Source organism: Ambystoma mexicanum, chromosome 9 (genome assembly GCF_040938575.1).
Source record: "Ambystoma mexicanum isolate Mex_15411 chromosome 9, UKY_AmexF1_1, whole genome shotgun sequence".
NCBI classification, from domain to species: Eukaryota; Metazoa; Chordata; class Amphibia; order Caudata; family Ambystomatidae; genus Ambystoma; species Ambystoma mexicanum.
In genome coordinates, this window is record NC_090931.1 from 1342151237 (window position 1) to 1342172868 (window position 21632).

At 45.0% G+C, this 21632-nt stretch overlaps 1 protein-coding gene across 2 annotated transcripts in view; it reads right to left on the reverse strand.

Annotated features, from left to right (window-relative positions):
- Positions 1-21632, reverse strand: part of PTPN4 (protein tyrosine phosphatase non-receptor type 4) — a 2055941-nt gene that overhangs the window by 833517 nt on the left and 1200792 nt on the right. For both annotated transcript variants that reach the window (XM_069616750.1, XM_069616749.1), the window contains one exon: positions 13400-13559. In XM_069616750.1, the coding sequence (XP_069472851.1) occupies positions 13400-13559 (160 nt within the window). The remainder of the gene's footprint in view (positions 1-13399; positions 13560-21632) is intronic.

Genomic DNA, 21632 nt, shown 5'->3' on the forward strand with positions numbered 1-21632 from the left:
GATAAGCGACAGGGGGCCTCAAACTAACAGGTTGGCTGGTTCTCTCCTGCCCAAGGTGATGGCGAGCTTGGAGTAGGAGGACATTTCAGCGTATTCGCATGGTGTCATAGGACCTCTGACCTCCTATCGGTGCTCTTGCAAGACTGCCAGACACGTTGAGGCATTGGCCTGGCAGCTGAACACTTGGATATACTGGGCCGTACTGGAGACAATGGAGAAGAGCGACAAGTCAGGATTTGAATGTTGAAGAATATATAACGCGCGCTCAACAAAATTTATTCGTATCCTGGCGCAGATGATAACATATAATGGGGCGGGAACAAAATCATAATAGAGACAGGTAGCACAGAACTTGAAACAAAGCTGGCAATCATCAAGCTTACTTAAATAGATAAGTCTTTAAGCCTGCTCTAAATTTTAACAGAGAAGTTGCCTGCCTTAAGCTCAATGGAGGACTGTTCCATAGTCTAGGTCCAACAACTGAAAAGCATTGATCTTGTCTCGATCTGCAATTTGTCCTCGGAATAGCAAGACAAAGTTGGTCTTCAGATCTGAGGGCTCCAGTCGGTCGGTATCGCTTCAATTTATTGATCAGGTAGGCCGGTGCCAGCCCATTCAGAGATTTGTAGACCAAACACCCAACTTTGAATTTAATCCGATCCTCCACTGCCAACCAATGCAATGATCGGCGGAGACCAGAAATATTGGTGTTTTTGGCTACATCAAAGACCAATCTAACACCCACATTATCTGATTGGTTGGTACTCCAGCCAAATTTCCTTTGCAATAGTCTAAATTGGAATTGACTAGCGCCCCAACCACCACAGCACGATCAGCAATAGGTACATAGGGTAGTGTTTGACGCAAAAGGCGGGTGTTATAAAAAAACTGATTGGACTTTGGCTGAGACCTAGGCATTATATCCCACGTCACTCTGCCAAATACAGCCGAGATTCTTTACTTTAGAGAAATACTTAAGGCTGGTGCCCAGAAACTGGGGTGGAGGAGGAGATTTATTTCCTGCAAGGAGATGCTTAGGACCAAACAGGATCACCTCAGTTTTTTTTGGGTCAAGCTGCAGCCAAAGGATCATATATGCGGATAGCTGGAGCAGATGACTGCACAGGTAGGAGAGGACATCATTGGGAACATCAAAGCTATGCAAGGCCTCTTGGTGGTGAAGGTAAAAGATTGATGTGAACTTTAATAGTGAAATTCCTTCGGTACCTATTTCATCGAGTTAAACAGTTTAAGGGATGATCCAGCTCAATTGTCATTCTTTCATTATTGTAATTTTATGTTGGCAGTTTGAGTTACGACTGCCCCAGGGCCTGGTGTTTCGGGCAGCCACATCTGCTATTTTGAACCGCTCTACACAGAAGACCTGTATGAAGTTGAAGGCATTTTGGACACCCTTTTAAACTGGCAGGCTGATAAAATGGTCTCTACAGGCACGAGTTTTCTCGTCCTCCAGCTTAGATAACAGTCATTGGCTTTTCCTAACCACAGTTCCAATTTCCTTGTTTAATGTGTCAATTATTTATTGTTGCGCTGAGACAGTGTTTCTCTTCGATACTATATGCTTTTCGCACAATTTTCGCAATGATTATTTTTATCTCATGGACCAACAATGACATTTTTGCTTGGTGCCACGATTCAATACATGCATTTCCTTTATAAGCCCTTCCAGTTGAATCTGTTTGACTGCCATTGTGGGTGATGCCAGCTTGGAAGGTTTTATTTTATGTGCGCTTCTAAAAGCCACACTGGTGGAACATCACTGAGGCAGGTCTTCAGACTCAATCTGAGGTCACCATCAATGAGACTGAGCTCCTTGAATGCTCCAGGGGTCCGTTGGTCGGTCATATACCATCTACCGCACTTCTCCTCACCTCATAAGAGCACCCCTGACTGAGCCTTCACCATGGTATTCTGGCAGGAGGCCGACAGGAGAAAAGTGACAAGTTTAAAAGAGTGAGCCCATTGTGCGGGACCAGTACAGGTGGAATCCCATGAAAGGTGGATTTCTAGGAAATGTTGTATGTGCTCTCTGCCTGAGCCCAACAATGCCCTTATGTTTCAATACTGTTGTAACTGGGGAATAGCTTGCCGAGTCCTGAGGTACTCGCATATGATGGGAGAGGAGCATGATTGATCCAACCTAGCAGAGGAAAAAAGGAACGCGTCACAGAGCGCAGTTCCTCTACATATACTGGCCCGGATGTCATGCCGGCCGCGGGGTGTGAAGAGGCATCGGGCGGAGATGCAGTGTGCCCTCTGGCATTGGAAAGATCTCCGAAGAGCAGATGGCACTGGAAGATAGATGATGAATCTGTGGGAGAAAGGAGTCCAATAGAAAACAAGAATTGAAAAAGTCTTAAATTCAAGTCATTAGAAAATTAGCTCACAGCAGGCTCAATGGAAATTGAGTTAGTTGCTTGTTTGAAAGACACTGCACTGAAGGTGGCCAACATCGAAAACCGAGGCAGAGGATGTAACATTCAGACCTCATGTGTAATAGAAAAGGAAGGGGAGTCCGTAGAGGCTCTCAAAGATGCAGTCAAGATAATATTGGAAATGCAATTAAATGATGACTAAGGAAAAGAAGTATCCTTTGACAGAATTAGGGGGCCCAGCAGATGCTCCAAGATCGATATTGGTCAAGTGTCATTATTACAAACGGAACCTGGACATCCCATTGGAAGACAGATAAAAGGGTGATATAAACTTTGAAGGATCTCTCAAGTATGCATGTTCCAGGACCTATCACTTACACTAAATCAGCGCAGAAATTGTAAAACAGTTGACAGCATGGTTGAGGGAACAAAGTACAGATACGGATACCCATTCTCACCATCATTTGAAATATGCCTCTGAAGAATTGATGAGCTCCAAAGATGAAGCTGAAGGGGACTTTGCACACCTAAAAGAACAATGACAAGAGCTGCACACAACACAATGCCATGCCAGAAACAAACCTAGTAAAAAAGATGTCAGGGGTCCCAGTCGGAGAGGAAGAATGGACGGAACATGGACATTCTGGAAGCTCAAAAATGCTTTACAAAAATGACAATTATATCAAGTTGTGTAGGGGCTACAGAATATAAAAGTAGACAACTCAACATTTTGAGAGACCGCTGTTCTAGATTGTAAACTGTTCTGATTTGAGATTTGACAATAAGGCGGGGAGAGGGGGCATAACAAAAGTCAGGAGGAATCATGCTGTGCCAAATAAGGGGGAATCATCTGGAGACCCAATTTGGTGGCCCTAGTTCAACATTCAATGGGCGTCTCACAGAGTGAAACGTATGCTCGGAACTCAGGGGGAAGACATGTGGGATGAGATGGGTTGAGTGGCAGGGTGTGGGAGTATCCCAAAGATGCACAGACTAACCCAAGTACAGGTCCGTGTTAAAGGGGGAAGGAGAGAAAATGCAGTTTTGCAAAGTTCAGCGAAGCACACAGTAAAATGGTTGCATTGTTTATGTGCTTCAATACTTAACAAAATGGAGTAAGGGGATAAAAAAATGCCACACTAAATGTGAAAAGTAGGAACTCGCAAGGGAAGTGGACAGTGCTCCAGCTAAGAATTTGAAGTGGGAGTATTTTATTCCCTGTTTTTAAACTTTGAGAGTAAATGTGATTTCAACAGAGTAAAAATGAGTTCTCTCCTTTGCAAGAGAACGTATGTGACATCCAGCCGATGTGTGTGAAACAACTGTATGGAAATCATTACCATTCGGCAGCTTTCTGCATTGTGATAGAATACACCTTTCATTATTTCTCGAAGTTCTGCCCATTAGATCTCTCCTGTATATATTAAAATGTTGAAAACACAAAAACCTAGCCAATTACATAGTAAAGCAACCCTGAATTATATTGTGTGTTTTGAGGTTCGAAAGCAGAGTTGTCTTTTGATGTTTAATAAAGTCCTAATTTCCTGGAATTATTACTACATAATGGTATGCCAATGTTATGATAGAACAGTGCAGAGAGGCAAGGACTCCATGCTAAATTCTATACATAGACTCAAAATCAAATTATTATTTATATAGCGCTTTGGCAAAGCGCTGTACATAGGACATATTTATGACAATTATCACCAAACCGAAGTCGGTACTCCTTTATCGACCTCAAAAGGATGAAAGGCTGATTTGGCCTTGCCAGGATTCGAACCTACAGATCACAAACAGAACACAGCAACTAGTGCTCAACCGTTTGAGCTATCTTGTTGGCTAACATCCTTCAAAGGTTGGTAAACTGCGTATAGACTGAGCTATAACAATCACAGTGGCTAGATGTTGGACGAACCATGCACGAAGCGATACATAAAGTTAAATACCTTTCTGAATTATCATAGGGACAGGTTTTGCTGAGTTTCTATTCAATTATAAATGTAACTCATTTGTTTGTTTTTGAACAGCGTTTGCGCTTCCTCGAGAGTCAGGTTGTTTATGTTTTAATAATAGTCTTGAAGATTTGAGATGCTGTAACACCTGTGATTGGTCTAATGACAATAGCTCACCCTTGAGCAAAGACTCTGCTGCCAATGCCTATTTATAGTAATGTACCCCATGGACTGCAAGGATGAATGGATGTAAACTAGACTGTGCGTACTCATCATTTTACACACGGTTTTTAGAATTAGAGTGCAAATTAAATTATAAGTGTACAAATGATCTGTCTCTGCAGAATTATGCACACAGCAGAGGAAATTTGAAAAAAACAATTGTGCAATAATGGTTTGCAGTCACTGGCAAAAAAGGAAAAAAACAATTAGTTAAAAAAGATGAATTCTCAATTGCAACTAAGTTTTCCATCTTATTAATTATAGAATTCTAAAATGCTAGGAGACTAAATATGCACAGTGCTTCGGTTTGCTACATGAGCATCTACACACAACACAGCAGAACAGAAAGAAACCATACCTTTTATCATGGTGTGCGGCTTCTTTTTTTAAAGGCGCCAGAGAAAATAATTCTGTTTCAGGAGCTTTTCTGCATGGCTTGCAACTAAGAAGCGTTCTGGTTTCTGTCAAGTAACCTGACCTTTGCACTGCCCTCTGCTCTAAACCTGTGCTGTGCATAAATGAATGCAGGAAATAATAAAGCTGTCGTATTTACAAGATTTTCATGTGCAAAAGGGCCTGGTACGACCTTTATCTGATGGTCTGGAAGCGAGCAATGGTTGCAAGGGAATTCTGACTAGACCTACTGTTCCCCCAGGAGACAAGATTCCAACTAGGGCAAGAACTCAGAGTTAAAGGCCACCAATGCGGGGGTCGGGAGTGGGAGGGGAGGAGGAGTTTTGGGCAAGAGGCCCAGGTGAAGTGTAAATATTAATTCGTAGATTAGGCATGAGGGTCCTCCACATCAAAAGAGCTATCCTGGGGTGCTTTATGGCAGTTAAATGTTGACTGCGTTACACATTAGTGACTCTATGCTCTAATATATAGCTCAAACCAGGATCAGGGACATTTCTGTGAGGAGGCCCAAGAGATGGTGATGGCTTGAAGTAAGACCTTATTTGTGGAGGCGATTTCAACATGATAGCCAATCCTGAAATGGATTGGGGTTCAATTTGGAACGGTGCAGAAAGGGGGAAAGAAAGGGACAAAGACAGACTGACTTCACATTGAGCAACTATGACTCTGACACTTGGAGAATAGTGAAGCCAGGGAAAAGCGAATACACCTTTGACTTCACGATACACAGAATTTACACAAGAATGTATAATATCCTCATGAAAGTGGGTGTAGAACAGAGGCCGATTAATGCTTCCATGACAGTCAGGATTACCCTTGGCCTTGGGGCATAAACGGAGAAAAGGTGGATATTCAATGACACCTTATCGAGGGACCTGGTTTTCAAAAACGAAATTCTTGAAAACATAGAAGCATTCTTGCAGCTAAATGACACTGGGGAGGTGAGGCTGACCGTGGTCTGGGAAGCATCCACTGCCATGTTCCACGGGTAACTAATAGCAGAGGGGGCAATTAAAAAATGAGAGAAAGGGCTGATTGAGCTCAGCCTAAAGAGAAATTCAAAATGTAGAAGCCCAGATGTGAGCATACCCAGAGTAATCTAACTTTCTAATACAGACTTTTCTCGACATTAAGCAAGAATTGAAAAGCTATGGGCATCCATGATTTACAGCCAACTGCAACAACTTAAACAGCGATTTAATGAAAATGGGGACAAAGCACACACATTTTTGGTAGCTAGGCTTAAAGGTCAAAGAGCAGAAAGAGTCATCACTACACTTAACAATGAAGACAGATATGCTGTGTAATACGTTGCCCCATAAAAGAGATACGATCTGTTGAGTAGCTGAACCCCAAAATGTATAGTATGTAAGACTGTATGAAAGTAGAATCACTGTTGTATGTTGTTGGTTTTGACGATTGGTTTTCAATGAAAAAACAATAAAAATGTGTAATAAAAAAAAACAATGAAGATAGAGCCTGGTCACGTGCCCCAGAGATTTTGTCAGTTCTACAAATTATTACACACATAGAAATTTCAGAAATTGTGTTTAAGAATGTGCCCTTCCCGAAGATGTCCCCAGCTCAGGTGTTGGACGCGCAAATTACACAAATAGAAATTTGTAATGCAATATCAAGAATGAAAGGAGGCACCACCCCGGGTCCGGAATGGTTTACTACAGGCGGTATGGCGAAGCCTTGACCCCTCTTTTCCAGTAGCTGTTCAATTTTATACTGTAGGGAGGAAATGTCTCAGAATCCTTGGGAAAGCAAAGATAGTGGTAATCCCAAAATACAGAAGTAATCATAAGGCATGCGATTCGTACTGATCCTTTTCGCTCTTAAACACGGATGTCGAATTTTATGCCACTAGCCTGGCAGAGAAGCTTGAAAAACTGCTACACAAACATTCAGATGAAGTGGGCTTCATTCAAGAGGGACAGGGCGTTGACAACATCTGCAAGACCTTATATTTAATAGCCGTCAAAGTGGGTTCTGGAGGGGGGCGTGGCCAGCGGGTTAGTAAGATGAGGACGTGAACCCTCGCGGCTCCCGGCCGCCAGCCCAATCCTCCACTCATCCTGCTCTTAAAATACAACTGCGGAGTCCCAAAACTATTGCAGAGACGTCCTAAAACTTTGCTGCTTCGATCCAGAACATCCCGGATCAGAATCGGTGCAAGCTGTGTGAGATACAGCCCGCGGAGATCACAGACAACGGATCGTGGTGGGTGACCAAGATGGCCGCCTGAGGACACGAGAGGCGGAGATCACGAGGCCTGGAGCTGCATCAGGCCCAATCACCCACCCATCGGCCATCGGCTCCGGAAAGGGAATCAACTGCTTCGAGCCGGCACTCGCCCGCCTCTCCAGCTGCGGGGCTACACCGACTATCCGGGGCGTTGACGGGCGCTCCCGCGCGCGACTGCGAGGGGAGACCCTCCCACTGCACCTGGGCAGCAACGGATCCAGGCGGCTACCGGCGGACGCGCGGAACACAGCCCGGTGCCCATCTCGTCGGAAGGAGCCTGAGGAGAATCGCGCTGTCACCCTATCGGGCGTGTGGGAAAGCGCCGGAGAGCCCCCCCGTCCCCCTTCCCCGGAGGGGGCCAACGCAAGGCGGAATCCGGGTCGCCGACGGCCCCTGTGCTGCGGATGTGGGCGCTCCGCTCCTCGTAGAGCGCCCGCACGTCCTCCCCGGCTGCCTTGCTGCGGACAATCCTATGCTGGTAAGGAGAGGGGAAGGAAGGAGAACAGATCCTTGTCCCCTGGCGGGTGGCACACGGGCGGCCCCGCAGCACATTGCCGCTTGGACCAACGTGGCTCGAGGCGGACCCTGGTGTTCCCCACATAAGCCGCAGGAATCCCATCGTTACGAGACACGTGGAGAGAACAGCACGGCAGTGAAGCTGCAAAAACAACGCGGGTGCCCCGTGCCGCGGGGAGCACCCCAACAGCTCCTACGCCAACTCCTGCCCATCTCGCCGGCGTCCCTGGTGGCGCTGGGAGCATCAAGGACGTGGGATAGAACCCGGTCATCCTGTGTGACACTGCCCGGACGTACATGAACAAAGACCACTTTCTGAATGGCATAAAAGCACTACTAGGCCACTAACCCAGCTCACAGCCCCAAAAAGTTACCAATCTAGCGCGTATTGCCAGCAAGCAACGGCGAGAAAGTCCAGGCTATCTTGACTATACACCAGAAGGCGTTGAACAAAACAAACCACGCTGTTGCTGTGGGGCCCTGCGTGACTGCTACCCCTGTGCCTCCTCTGCTTGGACAGCGCCGTTTTCTCCACCCGATAAACGCAACTTCAAAAAATTAAGCACCATTGTCCTCCCTGCGCGCACTCATAGGGCTCCCATACACCATTGTGAGAGGTACTGGAAGCGACTCCCACGGAATCGCAGTGCGTAAAATTGTCCCCGACACGCACCCAGGCGTGGGCTCAGGAATTGTAAACATCCCTACTGCATAGAGTTGAAAGAGCAGACCTATCATACCGGAATCTCCCTCCCCTTCAGCAATACTTGTCTCCCTGCCTTCCAGCGGGCCTCCCCTTCCAGGTAGGTCTTGGACCTGCAAAGCCACTTCACCAAAATACCTGCAATGGGGAAAGATAAGCCCAGAAAGACCTCCACACAAAGCAGGATTGAACAATATGCAACTACACCAATGTCTCGTTCCCCAGAAAGACCACTACAACAAGACTCGGATAGCATGGAAGAGAATATCTCCCTCAGAGACATTATGGGTGCCATTGCCAGCTCTAGAACTTCCATGGAGAAAAAGATGGACAGTATAGGTGCAGACGTATCCTCTCAACTCTCCAGCGCTCGGTTTGGGAAGGGGGAATCGGACTCCCGAATATTCAGATCTATTATTGGGCGACTCAGATGGCAACAGTCAATGACATATTACACGGAGACCCACCATCCCACACATAAGAGCAGGGCTAGCAGCGAGACACGGTGTGTCCCCACTTGAAAGCCTCTACTGTAAACAAACCCGCCCGCCCGAATGCACAATAGCAGTACATACAGCCTTGGCATGGAAGGAAGTGCATAAACATTTAGGTTGGGACAACAAAATTACCCCAGTCCAACCCATATGGAACAATGCTCGGCTCCCGAACCTTGTCGATTTCCCGAAATGGCCAAACTGGGCCGCAGCTGATATACAGACAATCCAACAGATAATCGTGAATGACCAACTAATACAGTTCCCTGAGCTCGCTATCGCATATGGCCTCCCAGAGACTGAACAATATCACTATGGGCAATTGCAGCACGCACTTGCTTTGCACAGGACCCAACTTGTGGACATGCCAGAATGCACGCCAATAGAAAGAAATATAGTTGTTGACAGTGTGAGTAACAAAGTTACATCTACCATGTACAATGCTATTTCTTCATTTGCCACAAAGGAACTATTGAATCTGAAGGCGAAATGGGAAATTGATATTGGCCCTATATTACCTGAAGACTGGATTGAAATCCTGATGTACCCTAGAGAATGCGCAATCTCAGCAAGCATTATATTAGTACAACTTAAGATACTCCACAGGATATACTATCCTCGAATAGCTCTGTTCAATTGGGGCAGAACATCCGATCCCAATTGCCTACGGTTCAAACAAGAAGAAGGATCCTTCTATCATATCCTCTGGCAATGCGCACGCATACAACTCTTCTGGCACAAATGCAGCGCGAGACTCTCCAGGGCCATATGCCGCCCGATTCCAACGGAGCCCAAACTCCTTCTATTGGGCATCGCTGATACAGTAGAATTGTCACGATTTGAAAAATTACTTGTTTCAACAGCCACAGGAATTGCTAAAAGGAACATCGCACAATTGTGGGGCTCAGAAAACACCACAAAATATGGTCACTGGATAACGGACGTGGATGCAGCCATCCTGATGGAACGCCGAGTCTACCAAGCTAGAGGCTGCCCGGGCAAAGCAGATAAGATCTTGGGAAAATGGGAACAGACTATGTAACTCTGTTATAATATCGTCAAATTGTATTGTTGTGAAAGTGTATAAGGCCTACACCCGCTAATACCATCCTCTGAGAGGTCTTGAACAGTACCATGACGCACAAACTGCCAGCTATCTTACCGTCAAATATATTTACACTACTGGTATCTCTACGGTTGCTTATATCTAAATATACTTAACCGTGCTACTCTGTCACCTGTATGCAAAGTCTTACAATTAAGGTTTGGTATGTTGTTGTTTTATTGCATAAAATGTAATAAAATGTGTTATCCAAAAAAAAAAAAAAGTGAGTTCTGGAAAAGATCCATTACTGTTATCACTGGAAGCTGGAAAGACATTTGATCAGGTCAATTGGCCTTTCCTATTCCTAACTCTCAACAAGGTGGGCCTCAGAGAAAAATAGATTGAGGGAGTAAAAGCGCTCTATAGAATCCCTAAAGCATCCATTGAGGTAAATGGAAAAACATCAGAAGAATTCCCTATGGAGAGGGGAACTGCTGGTCACAGTGATAAGAGAAGTTGCTCTGACAAGTGGTTTTGTGGTGGTTGGCCACACTTACAATCTAGTCCTTTTTGCTTACGATATCCTAACATACAAATCAAACCCAGCTAGTTACAATACACAAATTACTCACGGTTTAGGGAGACTTTTGAGCATGATCAGGGTTCACTATAAGCCCATGCAAATCTGTGGCTATGCCCCTTGGTGATCGCAACATTTATACCAAATATATGAGTTACTGATCGGGATATAACCTGTATACTTGTCAAGAGACTGGTATTTGAACCTGTAATTGGAGTAGCAATTGGATGCAATTTAAATTAGGCACGCATATATCAATCGGCTCCAAATGGCTGGAGGACACGGTATTGAATCTCAATAAATAGACCCAGGGGATACCATTTACACGCCATACATACAGAGACAGTCCTCTCCATTAATGGCCACGTTTAATTACAGAGGCGGGGTGGGGGATGTCCACTAGGTCACACCATGAAAATGTGATCGTAAATCAGACCCAATGAAAAAGGAGGGCCATACAGACATTAAATTGCCTTGAGAAAGACCAATGGGTTGAAGCACGTGTCGGCTGTACGAATAAATCACAATTGTTGGAAACAAGATCACTTGGACTTGATAAAGTTACTTGAACATATTTAAATTACGTTTGAAGGTTTAGTTTTAGGGTCATTGCGCAGTGTTAACATATATATTACTTACCTTAGTATGTGAAGCGGGCTTAGAGGGGCCACTCGTTGTACTTGCTGCATATGACCAGGAGTTATAAACAGGATGGGGACTAGTGCACTCCTACCAGTTACACCCTACAAGCCAGTTCATAACCTATATACCAAAGATAGGTTGCTTAATTCTCATATCCAATTAGAGAATAGGAGCACGTTATTTTAGGGTCCTCACCACCAAACATCTAGAAGACCTAAATGAAGCCAATTACCCAGAGCTATGGACAAATATGAAGGGCAACTTCAATAAATGGACCAAAATTATTTCATCATTTGCCGGAGAATGAATACTATCAAAATGAATTTCTTGCCTAAACTGCTCTTTTTATTTCTAATATTACCAATTCAAGTTTCAGCGTCACTCTTTGGAAACACTACAAGATCGCAAATGGCCTTTCATTGGAACAAGACATCCAGGGGGAAGCGGGACTCACATTTAGAAGGATATTACAAGGCGGCCAAACGCAGAGCGAAGGTAGACCAAAAGCAGTGGCTAATTCTGGAAAACATGGTTATGGCCCTGTAACGATAGGCAAGAGGCTCTGGGTGCCATACAACAGGTTGCCAAACAAGGCAAGTCTCCACCCAGTCCTTAAGGTACTCTGGAATCTATAGAGAATACAAATAAATAACGATGGGCTGTCTACATGGCCCTCTCCCATTAGCTGTATATGGCCTCCACCAGTCAGAGATCACTTTCCAGAACCACTGAGGTTTCAAAGATGGTAAGAGGCAGGAGACGACAGAGCGGTGAAGCTGGGGGGAAAAGGGTACATTTATGGGGGCTGAAAAACTGGAAGAAGCGATGGAAGGAAAATTTATGTCATCCTTCATATACCTACAGAGCAATAAGGTACACTCGAGACCTGAAATTGGAGAAAAGACTAAATAGAAAACTAACACCCTTTGAATAGGTCTTGGATAAGCAAACAAAAGGGTTGATCTCTAAACTTTACAGTGCATCGCTACACCGAAATCCTCATAACCCCCAAAAATAAAGGAGAATCTAGAGTGGAAACTATCAGACAAAATGTGATTTTATATCTGCAGAAGGGACACGGAAGACTGCCATCTCAGTGTAGTACAAGTTACACCATTTTAAACTGCTCTGCAGGTGGCAATACCACCATTAAAACTGCCCAAAATGATCTTCACTACTGACCCACAATGTTGGAGGGGGTGCAGGGCTCTAGGCACCTACTGGCACATGTGGTGGGAATGTCCCCACGGTACAAACATATTGAAAGGAGGTACTTGCAAAGGTAAAAAAAAACCTGGAGGGCTTTGAAAGAAACGTAGGCACCAAACAACATTTGGAGTAACAGAAAATGTGAGCAATCTTAGTACCCTACAACACATAGCTCGCCACCAACCTCTCTGCTAGGATGCATCTGGTCATACATTGGCAGTGTCCCCTGCTTCTGTCACAACAGGAGTGTTCTAGAAAGATGAAGGACTTTTTTTAAATAGAAAACCTGACTGCCCTACTGTTGGACACTCCTAAACACAATAAAACTGAATAGTTGACACCTCTAGAACAATATGGAGCTGGGTGACCACAAACATTTAGTGATCAAAACAGAGTGGACCTTTAACCGTCAGCCCAAGAGAAGTAGGTCTGAGGGTAGAATGAACGGATACACTTAACAACAAGAAAAACTGCGGTACACCTACCTTGAATTGCAAACAGACTTGTTTGGGACTACAAGAGGGAAGGGGGGCGCTCATGAAAAAGTAAAGGACAAAAGAAAGTTTCTCAGAGGATTGCTGACCTGTCCCATAGCATGTTTGCATTTCACAAAATTATATATGTGACAGGTAAGGTAACTGGGAAAACTGTTTTGCTCAAATCAATCCGTCTTGTCTACAAACAGCGATTTTAATCGATATTGTAATTTCTCTTTGTTTTGAAAATATTTATAAAATTCAATTGGGAAAAAAATATATCTTCCCATAAGAACATAAGGTGTCTAATTTACATTCGCAAATCTGTCTCTAGTGGAGTTATGAGAAAACAAAAATGCCATGTCCCCCAAGAAGATTGATCCAGCTTTTCAAAATGCTCTTTAAGCTGCAGACTACATGGAAAGAAAAAAATTAATAATTAGCCAGCTTGTGAGCTATACAATGATTATTTAATGCAGGAATTATAAAACAAAACTTACTGTGGACTTATCAGGAGAAGGAGGAACATCAAAAGCTTCATTAATCCGATTATCCAGTTCTTGCTGAGAGTGTGTGTGATTAATTTGGTTGAGACTGTTCTTTTTAGACTGCTTAGGTGGCAATGCAGGAGGCGGTACATCTACAGCATTATCTTGTGACCTAGATTAATAAAAGATGATGCAAACTATGTTTAGGCTTTGAATAAATCACTATTCTACTAGAAGCAGAGCCCTGAAGACAGCAGTGTTTTCAGATTTGGAATTTACTAATATAGTAAATATTACAAAGATATATGAAGACATTATCCATTTTAACCAAACAAATTGAATATAGGGTAACACTTGAAAGGGAAAGCCATTTCCTTCAATTCACTCACAAGACCATATAAAAATCATGCAATTAACTCAGTCCCGATCTTCATAAAGTTAAACACTATTCAATCAGAACCATCTATTCATGTTATTAGCTGCTAAACAACCAGTGTTCCCCTTGCAGTGACCAAGTCTGCTCATACACACTTTTGGGAAATGTCCTCTTCGTACGAGAAAGCACTAAAGACAAATTATTAAGTGTATCCGGTAATAACGTTGCCATGAAAAATGTCGTCAGGTTGGCGACTTTTAAAAAAATGCATCAATGATGCACCCTCCAGGCTATCAAACACTTTCTCCAAATATTCTAGGACTGGAGGTAATAATATATAATTATACGCCTCCTAGAATATTTGGGGAAAGACTTTTGGTAGCCAGGAAAAAGTCGCCAGAACCGGACTACTTTTTCACAGCAACATTATTACATGGAACCTTATTCAGGACTCTGACGTTCTTTGGTGGATTAGTCTTTCATCCCACATATTCCACATCCATATCTCTAACAAAACCAGTTGCGCTCAAACCTTTTCAGCCACAAGTTGGCACAAGCCAGCTCCACTTGACTGTTGCACACTGAGGACACCTGACATGAAATTGGGAGCTGTACACATAGAGTCATTAGCAGCTCAATTCCAGCCTAGTACTCAACAAATAGGGGACCACGGCTCGCAAAATCTTTAAAATTCCACTAGACCTGTAGGTCGAGTAAATTATTTTATCTACTCGACCTAAGAGGAATCCACTCGACCCAGAAAATTCTGAACGCTTTTTTATTTGAACAAAACATTGTGACAGTTGACCAACTTTAACAGTGCTGTCGATGTGCCTTTCCATAAGCTTAAGCACAAGTAGCAGCTTGCTTTATCATCACAACTAATTCGAATATAATCGCAAGAACCTTTTCTTGAAAAGAAATGGTGACACAATTAAACATTGGCCAGCACTGTCTGCCTAAATATGTGCCTTCAGCTTTTCTTGACGAATCATTCATTTTCTGAGGCTAGGCGCTAGTTACAGGAAGTGCATAGTACTACAGTTCGTAAAGTACAAGAAAACGCATATGGGTTACAGACAGTGTATTACAAGCAAAGAGACCTTAACAGGGTGTGTACACCGACTGGCAAAGCCTCACCTCAGGTTCGCGGGGCTACTTCAGGCATGCAGACAAGCTTAGAGATGGGTGTATATGGACTTGCAAAGCCTCACCTCATGGTACAGGAGGCTACTTCAGAGGTGCAGACATGCATGAGACAGGCTTAGTTGGCAACATTAAAGTGAAGTGGATGTCCAAATAGAGAGAGCCTCTCCTCATGGTACTGAGGCTCCAACGTGAGCAGGCATGTGAATACACAGAGGTAAGCAATGCTCGTCAATGGGCCGGCTCTTGCTGGGTCTGAGAACCGGCATCAAATGTCTGACCGGATCTCAGACCTGGCCTGCCTCAGCCCTGACGAGGCTTTACCGAGCCCCCAGCTTTGCTGAGGGAATCTGGGTGCTTGGTGATCTAATCTGCTCTGTGCTCCTTTTCCCCAGCCGTCACTTGCGCGTTGTCCGGCTCCATTTGCCCGTTTTCCTTCTGCTGGCCTGAAAGGGACACCTCAGCAATTAATGCTGGGGGCATGACTATCACTGGAGTGGGGGCCATCACAGTTAAAAGCAGGCTTTCTACATGATGAGCACACTATTTTGCAAATGTGCATTACACTTTCGTAGAAAAAAGTCCTTTTCAAGCTCAGAAATGCTGCTTAAACTTGCACTCACACGACTAATTTTCTTTGAAATGGGATTCTTATTTTGTCGAACTACGGCACAAATACCTGGAAATGTTTGTGCCCCTTCCTTTTTGTTTTATCACAGGTTATATTTTTAAAGATGGGTATAAACGCCTTAATCAAAAAATAAACACTTCTGTGCTTACAGCATTTATTAGGAAATTCAACTGTGGGTTCATGGGTGCCAACCTTGGATTTTAACTACATTGGCAGAAAAAAACCCACATGCACCCTGAATATATTACTGCATCTGAATATATTACTGCATCTCTCCAGTGCTGAAATCCCTCCACTAGCACCCTGTGCTCCAATGATCAAGTTCCAGTCCTTCTGCATAGTCCACAAGGCTTTCTGCGGCCAGAGCCCTATTATCTTCAACACTCTTCCTAAATACTCTCCTTTCAGAGCCCTCCACTCGGCTTCCTCCAACTCTCTTCGGGTGAGACGTTTTTCCAAACAGAGATTTGGTGGTAGATCCTTATCCTCTGCAGGTGCCTGCCTCTGGAACAGTCTACCTGCCTCTCTCAGTCTTGAGCCGGACCCCTAAGTTCCGAAAACTCCTCAAGACATTCCTAGTCTCTTCTTCTCTTGCCCTTTCCCTTGCTAACCACTTTTCTCGTCTCTCCTGCTTTCCTCCTTCGTTCTCATCCCCAACCTGTCAGTCAGCAGACTGGTCGCCTGGTGCACTTCCAGAGCCTCAGAGGGTCCCAGGCTCCCACGCCAGTCCTGCACTTGACTCTGGGCTGCCACACTCTGCCTTGCATTACTGCACTCTGAATACGTTCCACGAGTGTGGCATCCACTTTGCACTTAATCATGGCCCCTGCACAACCTTGTATGTACTAGGCTTAGCATGTTTGTCATGTCATTCTCCATCTCCCCTGGCCAAGCTGTCTGTGCCCGCATGCATAGGGCTACCCTCTCCTATCCCCCCAGTCTTTGTCATGCACTTATACTAATAGAAATGCACTGGCCTAGTATGCTAGTTATTGCTGTTAGATCATTCAGAATCTTCCCACCTTGAAGCGCTTTGAAGCACTTGTGTATAAGCGCTTTACAAATAAACAATTACAAGCAGCAGGCCAACTCAGGCTCTGGCCAAACATTTCATAGCACTGACTTGTGGCAAAAAAGTCACACGATTAACAACTAAGATTACATCTCAGCAATGGTCTCTGAACCTGCTGAGCTACCCTGGTAACCTTCTGCAGCGCGTGTCTATCTTGCTCTCAATCCCCCTACACCAATTCGTTTTAGCATTGGGTTCAACGTTTAACAGTTCTGCTGGTCTCACCAACACTGGCCACGCATCCCTGCCCTAATCACTGTATAAAACTGGATCCAGCACCTTGTGCTGCCTCTTTCCTCCCCAACAGTACATTCTAAAGCCCAAAATACCAGCACTGCACATGATGCTGGAAACAGCATATTCAAAACTCTGAATCCTCTGTATAACCTGTGCGTGAACATTTGGGCAAAATAGCAAAAACAACCTGGTAATGCAGTTTTAAAAAAAATAAAATACTAACTGCCGAAGCAATGAAGCACTCGTGTCGTTTAATATATTTCCCCATTTTTTTTCCAAGTTTGTTTTTATTGATTTTAGAGCAAGCAAGCAAAAAAGCATGTGATTTCGACATTTGCATAGCATTCTTAGGCGCTTGTGTTTAGCTTAGAGAAAAGAACAGAACAGAACAGTAACAAATAACTCAATTAACAGAAAAGACATTGGAAGAGAGAAGGGCTAGGGTGTAGAGGGGCACATTGGGGGTGAGTCTTTCATAGTTTGCTTATAGTCCAGCTGGGGAGGGAGAGCGTTACCACCGGTCCAGGGTCTGTCTTAGGCCTTGGTAAGTGCCTGCAGAAGTTCAGTGCACCCCGTATTTTGGCCGGGCTGTTCAGCTTTGGTGCCCCATACAGCGAAGGGTCGGTGGCTGTCTCGCTATTCCTGGGAATTGCTGAGTGTAGTTCAGGAAAGGGGCCCAAATCTGCTTGAACTCTGTCCATTGCAGAATCGGAGGGCTGTGATCTTTTCAGCCACTGCTATTTCCCAGCATTTGGCCCACTGCATTTGGGTAGATGGGCCTTGAGGGTTTTTCCAGAGTCTGGCGATAGAGATCTTTACTGCTGTTAGGAGGTGAGAGCATAAGGTCGCCAGGCGGCCGGTTAGCAGAAACTGGCCTTCGCCAGCGGCCCCCCAGGAGGACAATTCCCGGATCCCAGGGGATTGTGAGGCCAGTTATCGATTTAATTTGATCCTCCAGAATTGGGTGGCCTTCGTGCAAGATCGGAAGAGGTGGAACATTAAGCCTGTGTCAGGACATCCTCTCCAGCAGTGTGGGGGAATGGTTGGGTTACATTTGTTGAGTACCTCTGGGGTCTGGTACCATCTGAAACATACTTTGAAGGCTCCTTCTCTGTTTGTCGTGCATTTGGAGCTTTTGTGGGCTTGGGCCCAGATGTGACTCCATTCCGCCGGTTCGATGGTTTTGCCTTTGTCTTTTTCCCATTTTAACATGTAGGGCTCTTTCTTGGTTGGGTCCGTTCGGTACAAGAGTTTGTATAGCAGGGACACTTTCCCTTTAGGGGGGCTCGATGTAAGCGTGCGTTCCAAGGCTGTTAGTTCTCTGCTGCCAAACTTCTTGACAGATGTGCTTGATAGCCAGTGCCTGAGCTGTGTGTATCTGAACCTCTCTGTCTCTGGGTTTTGGAATTTTGCTTTACAGTCCTCGAAATTCAGTTGGATTCCGTTCTCGAAGAAGTCAGCCACCGTTCTCAGCCCCCACTCCTTCCATCTGGTGAAGTTGTTTGGTGTTATGCTTGGGGAGAAGTCCGGGTTATCCCAGATTGGGGAGAGAGGTCCTGTCGTGCTCCTGCATTTCCATAGGCGTGCTGCCATTTTCCAGCTTGACACTGTTTCTGGACGCTGACAGTGGGCCTATATCCCTGGAGGGGTTGGGCTCTTTCAAGTGTGGGAGCGCGTCGATTGGGGTCTTGCACCAGTCTTCCTCGATTTTCAGCCAGCAGGGCCGATTGGTAGTGGACTTCCATGTGAAGGCCGGGGAAAGCTGGGCTGCGAGGCAGTACCTAGCGACGCTGGAACCCCCAGGCCGCCCGTGACAGCTTCCCAGAGCATGATGTACTTCGGGATTCTGGGTTTCTTCCCTTCCCAGACATATTTCAGAACCTCCCCCTGCAGTTTTTGGATCGCTTGCTTCTGGATGGTTCCTGGAAAAGCTAGGGCAAAATAGAGTAATCTTGGGTATTTTTTATTTTAATTGTAACAATTAGTTTACAAATACACTTCAATTACAATAAAAACAATAAAACAAACCAATCCAACTTTCACATCAGACTACCTGGATATACCATCAGGCATCCCTGAGAATATATATAGGCAGCATACCATACTGTCTAATTTTCCAAGTTAATCAAAACTGGTCCTCGCTCAAGATGCTTTCTACAAATTCACATACTGCACATGTAAGCGGCACATTTGTTTCAGATAGTATCCAAAACCACCATTTGTCCATGTCTTCATCAACTGGAGCAAAGGGACCAAGATGGCGTGATCGTTGCTGCGTGACTTTGGGGCACTCAGTGATCAGATGTTTTACCGATTCCACTGAATTTCCACAGAACCTACAGAGATTGTTCTTAATGTTGCTAGCTCTTCGTCTCCATTGAATCTCTTTTGTTGTATGAGCATTCAGACGCAATCTCAAGAATTGATTACGATATTTTCTCGATGGAAATTTTTGAAGATATCTAGGTAGACAATCCAAACAGTTTGTTAAAGGACCTAGATCAATTGATGAAGATAGTAGGTTTCTTTGTTCTAAATTCTGGATCCAATTCCACTTCCTTAGTCTCTGTTTCGCAATTTGGGGCATTGATATCAGTGTTTCCCATTTTATATCTGCCGAATCAAGAATCGTTTTTAAACCGCTGGACCGGTTTAGCATAATACTGCAATGTTGCTGTTGGGCCATGTTTGAGAAGATTTGATAGGCTGGAGAATGAATCTTTAGTGACATCTTCCGTAGCATGGCCAACGATTTCCAGACAACTATGTTGTGCAGCGATTCAATTCCAAGTTCGTATTTTATGGCGATCATTGGAACGCCCTTTGGCAGCTTAAGAATACGTCTCCAGAAAATCCCTTCAAGGGTTGGCCACAGATGGTAATCCAGGTTCCAACCAGCCTCTGCTTAAATGTAACTGAAGCGATCACCTTTTGTGTGTAAAAGGTTAATACTGGTTTTAATGTAAATTTTCCATATTCAGCATGAAGTTTTGCTCCTTGCAATGCAAAGGTCAATGTACGTTGTTTGAGATCACAGATCCAGTCATGTTCTTGTAACGCTCACCTGATTCCCGCAGAGGCGCCGGTCTTGACTGGGTGAATGCCGTATCTTCAAAGGTGATGTGTAACACACGGTTGGCTCTTTGGGCTGGACCTCTGTGCACTGTATGTCTGACTCGAAGAGTAAGATGTCTGCAGATAGAAAATATGGGATTAATGAACTGGGGTTATTGGGTGCCTCTCTCCTCTTCCCTTTCTCTTCTCCTGTAGAACCCCAAAGGTTAACGCCCTCACCTTAGGTAAGTGAAAGCCGAGCTCTCCATCTGCCTCGGGGCAGGGTGCCGTAACCAGTTTCTTCACTGGATAAGGGTGCAGGCCTCTTGACCTCAGAGGACTGCTGTCCGTCGTTAACTGCACGAACGGTAAGTTCTGGGCACTTCAAATGTCTTAAAAGTCTTTTGTAATGATATCTCTTGTTTTGCAGGGTTCCGGCGATGGCGGATGGCGGGCTGATGAGAGTTGAGGATCGAACCCGCGTGAGGAATAGAAGCGCCTGGAAGCACGTAAGTAAGCGCTTGTAGCCTGCTTCACAATGCGCACTAACTGTCCCTTTTATCTTGCAGGTAAAAGTTCGGAGCTTTAGAGAAGCTGAAGGGTGCTGGAATACCCACTGGATTCGGCGTGGGAAGGAGTAATGGCACGTGAGTAATAAAGTTGCCCAATGTCTTTAAACGCACCTTCTTTTGTCTTTCAGATGCGGGATGCAGCGCCGAAGGCCTCCGGAGCGTGCGAAGAGCTGGTAAGCTTTTGTCTTTCAGATGCCGGAATGCAGTGCGAAGACCTCCGGAGCATGCGAAGAGTAGGTAAGCCTTTGTCTTTCAGATGCCGGAATGCAGCGCGAGGCGTTGGTGACAGCCGATGGACCAGGTAAGAGATGCGCTGCCACTGAAGACCGTAGTGCTAACCTGTTCTTTCTTTGTCCTTACAGGTGCTGCTGAAGACTGGATTCCAGGATGGTAAGCCTTTGTTCCCTTAGGCCCAGGATCAGAAGCAGAAGACACAATGAGCGTTCTGCTGCAGAGAATGCAGAATAACGCAAAGCAAGATTCATCCATCGGGTGTGGTTTAAATAGCCTCATGTAGTGCTTAGGTGTCTCCTTCCACAGCCACGCCTAGGTAAGAAAAGAGTTCCTGCTTTCCAGAAGAGTTCCAGTGTTCTGAACCTAGGGAGTGGCTCCTGCCCCACCCAACAGACAAAGTAGTCCCAAACAGAAGAGGATCAGGGGTTCAACTGGCAGGTAAGTAAGCAGCATGGTCTGCTGCAGGTAAGTCCACCCAAGCATTATGAGCACGGCGCTTCCAGCGCTGGGACTGGGCATCTTTATGAGCCTGGTGCCACTGGCGCCAGGACAGGGTCCAAAAGGTCCCAATTGGGACTGGCTGGCACTCGGAACCGGGGTTATGGGTCTGCTTCCAAGGGAGTCGGGCAAGTCCTGATCTTTTGGAAGCAGGATCATGACAGTTCTCTAATTGAGGTGTTATACACAATCCCTAGGTAGCGAATAGTTGGTGTATGTTGGAGTTGTACTTCATCGATATTCCATCTGAAGTTCTTGGTTCATCTTTTAGTGGAATTACCAATCGACATAATCTTGGTTTTCTCTACATTTATTTGCAGCGATTAGTCGCTTAGGTATTTTCCCAATTCAGATATAAGTCTCGGCAGGCCAATTGGTGTTTCGTCTATTAGGACAATGTCATCTGCGTATATTGTCCAACTGAT